Source organism: Prunus dulcis, unplaced genomic scaffold (assembly GCF_902201215.1).
Source record: "Prunus dulcis unplaced genomic scaffold, ALMONDv2, whole genome shotgun sequence".
Classification (NCBI taxonomy): domain Eukaryota; kingdom Viridiplantae; phylum Streptophyta; class Magnoliopsida; order Rosales; family Rosaceae; genus Prunus; species Prunus dulcis.
Window position 1 is genome coordinate 21,619 of NW_023010202.1, and position 11,141 is coordinate 32,759.

At 36.6% G+C, this 11,141-nt stretch overlaps 1 protein-coding gene across 1 annotated transcript; it reads left to right on the top strand.

Moving 5' to 3' along the window:
- Positions 1-672: 672 nt before the first annotated feature.
- Positions 673-11,083, top strand: LOC117613187 (the record flags this gene model as incomplete). The annotated part of the gene is made up of 6 exons (XM_034341825.1): positions 673-811; positions 927-1,088; positions 3,032-3,128; positions 8,046-8,187; positions 10,091-10,858; positions 10,934-11,083. Coding segments are annotated over exons 1-6 (1,458 nt in total), but the record flags the coding sequence as incomplete, so codon positions are not given.
- Positions 11,084-11,141: the final 58 nt, after the last annotated feature.

The window sequence follows — 11,141 nt, forward strand, 5'->3', positions numbered from 1 at the left end:
AGGACCAACTGGGTAGGACCGGGATGGTTGTCGTCGTGACTGGTAACCAAAGACAGTTGAAGTTGCGGTAGCCGCTAGTGGCTGTTGAGCGAGTATCAAGAGTTGGTAGTCTGCCCCCTGCCCATGATGTTTGAGAGATGAAAGAAGAATGGTCCAGACTCTAAAAATTTGCCGGCTAGATAGGTAGAGTGTTCTGCCGGACCGCCCCTCAAAAAGGAAGGCTGATGTCAAGCCTTCAAGAAATGAAGCTGCCACTTCGCGGGTGAAGGATGTGTCACCGTTAAGGAAGAAGCCAATGATCCCTTCTATTGAGAAGAGTCAAGTAGGAGCTGTTCCCGCGTTATCTGCCAGGGTCAAACATCTTGTTGGTGCAGGTAGCAAGAAGATTAGCGATATGTGCAACATTAGGGATGTTCCCCTTAAGCCTCTTGCTGATGAGTTTGGAGATCGTGATTTGCTTCGTGAAGTAGTCCGTGCTCGATCTAGTTCACCTGCTGGGAGGCAAAGAAACGCAGATATTCTTCTTCGAAGTTCGGTTGTCTACACCAGTCAAATGATGAAGGTCGAACTGGGAGGTCTTTTCATCTACCCAACCATCATGATCCAACAGTTGAGACAGGAGCAATCAAGCGTGGAGTAGCTTCAGCGTCGTTGACATATTTGGAGGTGACGATGGCGGCGACCACCCAGGCGAAGAGCTCTTCTGCAACGTCAGCAGCTGATCCCAAGATGGATAAGTCCACAGTTGCAGGGGATGCATGCATGTCTGATATGCTCAAGATGAACTTTTTGTCAAGTCCATCCACTTGTGGTGAGCTGGTTGATCAAATCCGTTAGGCTGGAGATCTTGGTCATTTCTCAAGTCTTCCTTGGAAAAGCAAAGGGAAACAACATTTCATCTGCTTCAAAAAAAAATGTGATGGTAGACGTCACGAATCAGGCAAGTGGAGCTGCTGAGAGCGTGGCTGATCATGTCAATGAGTGTGGCACCTGCATCTCCCCTCGTCGGAAAAAATCCATGGAGGTGCTCAAGGTTTTAAAGCGTTATGTAAGGGGTCTGGAAATCGCCTTAAGGAGCCAATCATTTGGTAAGTTACACATACTAGCATGGTTCAAGGCGATGCGAGGTGCACGATGGATTGCAGAGGTGTCTCTAATGGAGGCTGAGGCGATGGCTCACGAAGGGAAGAAGATAACTATATGCCCTAATTTTCTTTTTCACAAACGACGTCGTCTTTTAATTTTTGTTTAATGAAATGCACGTTTCACTGAAGTTTATTAAAAGTCAAACTCTACCATTTTGGTGAAATAAAATTCCTTTTCCATCCCAAACTCTGACAAAATTAATAAACAAACAATAAATGAATAAAAACCTAACTTACAGCCCAACTAGTTAAAAGTGAAATGTTGAGTCTTGACCAATCTGTTAAAACCAAATCGTTATCACTGCAGCATATATGTATGTATAATTCTACAAACCTCCCCTAGCTTATTCTTATTTCTTTAGCAACTCAGCCTAGATAAAAATAGTTTTAAGATTGATTATTTTGTTTCAATTACTTGATTATAGCTATTGTAATATATATTTCATTATAATAATTATTTTAATATGTTCTTTATTTTTATTTTTTTAATTCTGTCCTATTAAAATGTTATTATTCCTTCTTTCAAAACTTTCTGGATCCGCCACTGATTATAAGGGCATCGTTGTCGCAGCTTTTGGCTTGCATCAGTAATACAACTTGTGCAACGTTTGCGTGAGATTTTATTCCAACATTGCACGAATCCATACACAACATGAGTAGTAAATCATCCATATTGGCCCTTCAAGCTAGTTCCGTATCCATTTGAGAGAGGTGTTTTAGATAATGTAATCATTAAGGCATCCAAATTAACCTCCTAAGGCCCCTTACCTGGAAATTCTAGCAGACTAAACATTCATGCCCCACCACTGGAGAATAATCAAAGGTCTCTGCATGCATAAAACGAGGAAAATATAAAAGTGATAAGAGAAATTAGTATTGGTTTTAAGCGAAACATGCTCAATAAAATTGAACTTATTCAAATACTTGCGAAAGAAACTACTGAAGTTGAAGTCTAGATGAACAATTATATATTTATATATAATATGTTAATGTAATTCGTCATTTTCTTTTTCAATGCATCAGTTGGCTAATTCCTGCTGCAAATGCCATGTTGTTATTATAGTATATAAGAAATCAATATTCAAAGTTGGATTTAGCTTGATTTAAACTAGCCAAGAAGTCATAACCAAATAGAGCGGTTGGAATGGCTCTTAGTATGTCACCAGATGCACATAACCAAGTTGTTTTTAATTCCCTCGGTTTATTCTTAGTGGGAGAGAATGAGTAGAGATATGTTTAGTCTTCTGAATGTTTTTAATTCCCGCTGTTTCTAGTATTAGATGTTCCCTCTGTTGCAATACAATACATTTCTGATGATGATTTACATGTTTCAAAGATATTGGAATGGCCTTCAAATTTTGTTCTAAAAAAAACCCTTACCTTGATATGAGAAATTAAAAAATCTTTTAAGAAATTTGGCTTTCAAAGTCATGAATGTTGCAATTTCCTCCAATCGATAGCTTTCAAATTCCAAATAGGGATGGCAATTTTCTCCGTAGGTAAGGGTCTTCGTGGGGATTCGACCCTAATAGTTCGGGTATGAAGGACAAAAAACGGGTATAGGGACGGATACGGGAAATTCTTTGGGTGTGATGTTTGGGGAGGGGTGGGGATGATATTTTAATCCCCAACCCGAACCCTCCCCGTTTAGAATATATATATTTTGATGAGGTATATAAATATGCTATTAAAGTGATTGTACCGACTAAGTTTTATATTTTATATTATTATACTATATACTTATATAATTTATGCAAATCTTAAGCCATAATTCTTATATTGTCTTGTAAGTATGTATTATTTATATTCATTATCTTGTCTTAGTAAGTTTTTTTATCTTTCAACTAAGTAGTTATATATTAGTTTTTTCTTCTCTAATGGGGCAGGTCGGGGAACCCATTTCCCAACGAAGGTGGGGATGGGGAATCCCCGATATGAATATTGCGAGTATGAAGGCGGAGATGGGGGAAAAAAGCTTAACAGGTATGGGGATGAGAATGACATACCCACCCCCAATTCGACCCATTGCCATCCCTAATTCCAAATACACTACAGCAATTGATTGCTATCGCTAAATGTAGTCATCAGCGGAAATGGGCTTGGTCGTTTAATTTTCTTCAGTGGAGGATTTACAACCCAACTTCAATTACTATACATTAAACTAAAAGAAGAAACCAATAAAAAGACCAGATTACAAAGACATAGGAAGAACTGAGAGAGAGAGGAGTTGAGAGGGGAGAGGGGAGAGGAAGATAGAGGTAACGGTGTCAGTTTTATAAAAAAGAAAACAAATTTATTGTAGGTAATGTGACATACTCATAAGCATTGGATTACTTAAATGGTCTAGATTTTATGAAATGCGGGTAAATGCACGATCTCTAAATGCAGAGGCTCAGAATCCATTACAATCATATTACATATTCCCAACCCAAAAGAAATGAAATAACCCTGTGTTTGGATGAAGTAATCTAAATTTTTGTAGAAATTTTGAAATAATGAGATTTAAAACTCCTTTATTTAAATTCCTTAAATTGAAATTCTATTACTTGGGTGTCGTCTGTCTGAAACTTAGAAAATGACATGAATCATAAATTCTATTGTTTGGAAAAATCACAGAATTTGTTTAGAAATTTTCATATCACTAATTCCATGTTTTGTAGATTTTTTTAAAGGCAAAAAGTCACTTTTGGTCCTGTAGTTTACTACTTTTATCACTTTGGTCCATATAGTTTCAATTTGATCAATTTTGTCTTTGTAGTTTCAATTTGAAGCAATTCAAGGACAATCCTCAATTTCTGTCAAAAAATTTTAACTTCTGTTAGTTGTAGAGGGGTAATTTGGTCAAATAAATTATTAAAAAATTCATTCATTTTAAAAATAAATATTAAAGAGAAATAAATATATATAAAAACTCAAATTGAAAACAACAAAACAAAACAAAAAAAAACCTGCCAAACCCAATTCCACCCAACTCCCCACGCTCCAAAAATTTAAAACATAAAAAACAAGAACAAGACAAATATATCTTAAAGAATCAAATAAAATAAAAATTCAAAAAAGTAAAAACAAGAACAATAAAACCAAACCCAGAAAACGCCATCCCCATCTCATCTTCCCCCAACCCCAATACCCACCACATAGAATTCCTGGAAACATAAAGGCAGTCTTTAAGGTGCTCTATACCGCTGAACATTTTGTACAACCGTGCAGAGGAATAACCAGCAAATAAGCCCATGAAAACCCACAAGAGAACCATGGCAGTCATGAGACCTCGGTTGAAAGGAGACAAAAAGCCCAGCAATGCAAATATCATGGTTACGAGTGTCATTCCAAAGATCTGAAACCCCGTCCCAACGTAAACGCGAAGTAAGAAAAAATTTATTGGAGCCCTATAAACATCTCCATTAACAAGCTTCCATCCAGTTTCTTCTTGAGCCTCCTCTTGGGTGTCCAATTCTTTCGATCAGGGTGGGAGGAACTGACAAGCGTATCTTCCACTCACCCATGGTGACGTCGTCCTCCTCTTTCTCGTCAGAGCCAGAGCCATGACAGATGTGGGTCGAGTTTCTCCCCGAGCTCTATCGATGGGTTGGTTGGATTACGACCTGGTCGGCCTCGCCTCCATTAGCTTGTCAGATCTGGTGGAGCGATAGAGAGGAGAGAGGGGTGGATCTGGGTGCGTCGTGTCGGGGATGAGTACGGGGAGGTGGGTTGGGTTTGGCTCGTTTGTTTTTGTTTTTTGTTTTTTGTTTTTCAATTTGAGATTTTTATTTATTTATTTTTAAAATGAATGAAATTTTTTAATAATTTGTTTGACTGAATTATCCTTCCACAACTAACAGAAGTTTAAAAAATTTGACAGAAATTGAAAATTATCCTTGAATTGCTTCAAATTTAAACAGCATGGATGAAATTAACCAAATTGAAACAACAGGGACCAAAGTGATAAAAGAGACAAACTATAGGGACCAAAAAAGACTTTTTACCTTTTTAAAATATAAATTATTGTCTAAACTACTCTATTTTCTATATTTTATTCTTTAAAAAAACTATAGTTTATGCTTTAAAATATAAACTATAGTCCAAAAATCCAAATGCATTATCAGCCAAAAATCATTTTCAAAAACCAATCATTTCAAACAAGCCAATCATCCACAAAAACTCTCAAAAAAATCCACTCATTTCAAATTGTAGGATATCCAATTTGAGCGCTTCTCATGGGAGATTTTAAAAAAATGCACCCTTTTTTGTGTTAGTATTCAACAAAGAAAACGCTTTATGATACCAAATTTGGGGTCTCCTTAATGGCATCCCACATATAACTTTACCACTCTCTCTCTCTTTCCTTTTTTTCCAATAGGTTATGAACTCCCCAAAAGTCAGTGGCAATTGAATCAATGCTAAGGCTAATTCTTTCCATAGCTTGTTGGGTGGTCTCATTTGAGATAGCATTCCCTTCCAATTATGTTCTAATTCGTTTCCTTTGGCTTGAGCTTTCTGAGGGACCTTCCCAATTATTTGTCTGAAAGGGGGATGAAGAAGAATGTCTGAGTGGTGGATCTGGGTGTGGTTGTTCATTATGATTTGGTATAAAGACCTGACTGTCAACAAAGTCTTGTATTCCAACATGTCTATCTTCCATCCTAAAAGTTCTTGCATCAGTATTATCACCCAATCCTAATGAGTTTCTTCTAATAGCAGTTGCATTTCCAATTACAATTTACAAATCCTCATAGTCCTCGCAAGTTTTTGTTTGAAGGCTTGTGTGACTTGGGTAGGACTATAACAAAAATAATAAAATAATAATTATTTACTAACAGAGTTATGTATTCAAGTTACCAAACAGAATTATTTAAAGAAAATTTAATAACCTAACCTTAAAGTAGTCTGCCCAAACTTCTTCAGGAGCAGTGAATTTCTTTTTAGTTAGATCACACCAGACCTAAAGCTATGACAAATAAGCTGTGAACATTTAGTATTCTCTTTCAAAGTATTTCAACCGACTCTAGTATTGAGAATAGGTTTTGTGACACCTAAGTTTTTCATTAATCTTGGGGAGTATTTTGGTTTCTACAGTTGCCGTGCTTAGCAAGCCATTAGCATCAAGCATCCATGAGATGTAGTATTAACCATGAGTTGCAACAATATTCTGCTCTCTTCCACACTCCAAGCGTTATAATCTTGCTTTTCCTTCTCTTTTTCAGTTACTTGTTGTGCATTTCCACACTACATTTGAGTGGTGTATCTATGAATTTTATCATATCAATCACAAATAAAGCATAAAAAATACACAAAATCCACAAAACAGTACAGACATTAAAAGATAATTATCAAAACCATGCTACAGGGCTGGACGTTCTTATCAAGATAATTATCAGAACAATGTTCCCTATAGAATTAAAAGGGTAGCTATAGCTTCCAACTAAACATGGATGCTACCATTAATAAGAATTATTCTCTTTGTTCATCGAGTGTTCGGTCATTCAACAAATCAGAGTTTGAACTAAACTGCACAATAAAGTTGAAACATGCAATCAAGATCTCACCCTTGTGCTAAGAACTTGGAACCAAGAAGAACTTGGAACCAAGAGATTTTTGGTGCTTTATTCCAGAAGAAAAAAAGAGCTTTGGCAGAAGGTGTAGTCCCTATTTTTGGAATCTCGGAAAAAAGGTCATTAATGAATACAATAATATTTTGGCTCAGGAGGAACTTTTTTGGAAACATAAATCTAGAAATTTGTGGTTACACGAAGGAGATAAAAATAAAAAAAATTTCCATTTATCTACTATAGTAAGAAGAAAAAGAAATAAATTGGAAGGGTTGGAGAATGAGGCTGGTCAATGGATTAAGTCCAAGGAGGAAATGAAGGAAATTGTTATTCGATATTTTGAATACATATTCTCAGCCAAACCTTGTAGGGCCAATTTGAATATTCAATGTGGTTTTCCTCATATTCAACAAAGAAAAATCTTAATAGCCCTGTTTCTGCGTTGGAGATCCAAAACAGCGTATTTGCTATTGGGAGCCTTAAAGTCCCCGATCCTGATGGCATGCCTGCAAACTTTTTCAACATGCTTGGGATATTTGTGGCAGGGATCTCGCGTGCTTGGTGCAATATTATTTTAATTGTGGGAACATTCCTAAAGGACTCAATAATACATTGATTTCTCTAATTCCTAAAATGGACAAGCCTAGCTCTATGAAGTAGTTAAGGCCTATAAGCCTATGTAATATGATCTATAAAGTCATTTCAAAGATTATTGTTTCTAGAATACGGTCTCTCATGAATAAGCTGGTGTCTCCCACTCAAGTGAGCTTTGTACCAGGGAGACAGATTGTGGATAATATTATTATTTGAGATATTTAGTGATATACCCATTTCTAGCACTAATATTATAAATAAATCCTACACAATTGAATTCCTATAAACAAACCCAAAAAAAACCCAAAAAATGATAGCTAGCCTTATTGAATTTAATATTGATTATTAAATTACTTTGATGCCCTATTGAGTGCTTTGGGTATTTTTATGAGATTTTGGGGTTGGGCTTGTTTTAAGAAATTGATGGCAGTTTTGTAATTTATAAGAAGTTAAAAGCTTTTTTGTTATGTTGTAAATGGGCTTTGGGTGTGTTTCTAAAGTCCATTTTATATAGGGTATTTTTATAATTTGAGCCCCCATATTGGGTATAATAGTGAATCTCCCTTATTATTTCCCAAGAGATTTTGCATAAATTTAAGGGAAATAGCCCAAAATGCCACCCTTTTTATAATTCTAACTGAAAATACCACCCTTTTTTAAAAATTTTGGAACTATCACCTATAAATATAAAATTATTGTACCCTTATTGCACACATATCACTTTTGCTGAAATTTTATTGTCTCTGTTTTGCTGAAGTTCTCTCTCGGGTCTGTCTCTTCGCTGCCCTCTGTTTCTCTTCACTCTCCGGTGGCTTTGCTCCGAATCTGTGGTCCTTCAGCTCTCAGTCTCTCCTCACTCAGCTCCGACTGTCTCTTCTCTCTTCCTCTCCCAGCGACAGGTACTGTTCATCGGGATTTTGTTACAGTTTAAGGGTTTCTCTGTAGTTGGTTTAGGGTTTATGCATTTCTCTGAAATTGGTTGTGGGGTTTGTTCGAAATTGGTTGAAGGTTTAGGGGTTTCTGAAATTAGTGTATGGGTTTGTTCTGAAATTGAAATTGGTTTAGGGGTTTCATCGAAATTGTTTTAGGGGTTTGTCTGAAATGATCTGAGTATGATGATTCCTTGTTTCAAACAGTGAATGGGTTTGTTCTTTGTGGACTGATGCTTGCACTGCTGTTGTGTTGCTGTTGCTGTTGCTATTGCTGTCCTATTGTGTTTTTTTGCTAGTGTATTGCTAATGTAGTGATGTTGTGTTGGCATTTTAGTGCAGTTGTATTTTTAGTTTTAGTATGGTTTTATTATGGTTTTTGTAGCAGTTATTGAATGGTATTTGGTGGCTTAGTATGAGTCTTTATGAGCATTGCATTTAACCTTCTTAGAAGTCTAATTGGTATCTATTTTGTTTGTTGAAGATGATATCTAAAGTGTAAGACAATTAACCTGTGTATGGTGATTTCTTCTCTGTGGATCATTACCAAAAAATACTCGCTGATTATATTTTACGTAGAAAATGTGGCCATGAAAAGAATTTGTGGCTAAAACTCCATGATGGAAGCAACCATTTTGAAATATCTTAAGCAAACTGTTGGTGGCTTGCTAAATTCCTTAATTTTTTTCTCTTTATCTTCCAACGAGGTAGCGACCCTTCACATTACACTCAATTGTGCAAAGGATTTGCATGGTTGTCTGATGGAATCGAAGAATAATTTACATAGAAAGAATTTCCTTTGTTATCGTTCGTAGTTTTTCATATATGAAAGAAACTTCTAGATTGATAAAATATCTCAAGACAGAGTTTGACAAAATCAAGTATTGTATAAATATTTGAACTTGTAAACTCCCAACCATATCATACTTTTTGTTTGAGAATAATGCTTGTTAATTCGACATATTTTTGTATAACTTTGTTTACTAAGTTTAGGGCTTGCATATTGGATATGGATGAGTTTTGTTTAGAACCATATGTGGTGTAATATGAGTTGTTTAAAAGTTTGCTGTTTTGTGCTTGATCATTGTGTGCTTAAAAGAAAGCGGGAAATGAGTGAAGATGGGAACCTACCACCAGCAGCTGTGGTTTAGAGAAATGGGGACATTGATTTTGCTATAAGCTAACTGTTTAAGCTTTTGCTTTTGTTGTTTGTGTATGGATACTTAGAGAAGTCTGTTTCTGAGGAGAACTTATAATTTTGTAATTGTACATGTCTTACAAACATTTTATACCGTTTTGATGGTTTATTTATGAATTTATCTTTGGTTTTTTGTTAAGAAAAAACTGAAGGGATGGTGCCAATTTCTTTCATTTTCTTACATTTGAAAGGAGGGCCATAGTAGAGTCAGTACTGGGGTTGCCACTAATTCATAGGATGTTCCATTACATTATACCTTGAAGTGAATAAATTGTTTCCCGATATCTTGTTGTTTTTTTAAACTCTTTCTAGTCAGATAGATTTATATTGTTACTCCTGAATTGTTGTCAATTAGGCTTGTGCTACCGCACATTCCCATTCTAGCTGAAGCTGTCTCATGATTAGATGGTGTGATTATATGGTGTGTTGAGATGTGTGTTTAGATATTATATTATGCAGGAGTGGTAGAGTACTGGGTGTGTTGAAACTTGGCTTTGAGCCATTAAATGAGGAGGTCAGTTGTAAATAGCTGGGGTTTTGTTTATGATATGTATTTTTTTCAATTTGTTTCACTTCATATCCTATAATAGGCTGTTCATAAGTGGTGATTGTTTATTGCTTGTTATTGTGTAGATTGCAACCGACTGAAATTCTGTTTATAATATTGGCATGCAGGGAAATATGGTTGGTGAAATGAAGTTGATGATTGCGGAGGAACAAAAATTCCAAGGGAAAGCATTGTCGTTATCCCATACGAAGACGGCAATCACTACGATCAAGGAGAAATTCACTGAACAACAGCTGCAAATGTTTGAACAGAGTTGTTTTGGTCATCTCCTAGGGATTGAGGACCTCAAGTGGACTTCTCCGATTGTCCACGGGTTGCTGCTCAGGAAAGCTGATCCCAAGACAGTTTCCCAACTGAACGGGATCAAATTCATTGTTGGCAAGAAGGTCATCCAATTCACGGCGCAGCAATTTTGCATCGTGACAGGGCTAAGGTTTGGAAACCTTCCCTTTATTCCGATTCCCACGAATGAGAACTGCTCATTGAAACGGAAGTACTTTGCCAACGATAAAGCTGTGAACCTGTTGGAATTAGAAAAGGCCTTCCTCGAATGCGATGATGTGGACGATGTATTCAAGCTTGGATTCTTATACTTTGCTGTCTTTGTGCTGTTGGGCAGCGAAAAACATGTCCACATTGACATGCGATATTTGAAGTTGGCGGAAGACCTTGAAGAGTTTGGGAAGTATCCATGGGGTGCTGTGTCTTATGCGAAGACAAATGCGTCACTGCTGAGGGCACTTTGTGCAGATTACCAGCGAGTGAAAGTGCCCACAAAAACTGCCAAAACAAAAAAATCTGGAAAGAAACCAACAACAACGGCAACCGGTAGACCAAGAGAGTACCACCTCAAAGGTTTTCCGTATGCACTTCAGGTGAGCAAATGTCCATTGATGTTGAAGTTAAATTGCATTTGTTTACAATGACTGACCTTTTATTCCTGAAACCAGATTTGGGCGTATGAGGTGTTTCCAGCGTTGGCTGCACTACATTTGGTGGTGCACGAAGAAAATGCGCACATCCCTCGTTTACTACATTGGAGGAGCAATAGTTCGCCGCGTTTTTATGAGCTAATGAGCCAAGTATTCGAGAACCGTGAGGTTAGTTCAGTTTTTAATGATAATGTTCGGGATATGAAAATATAATATAATTACTTTA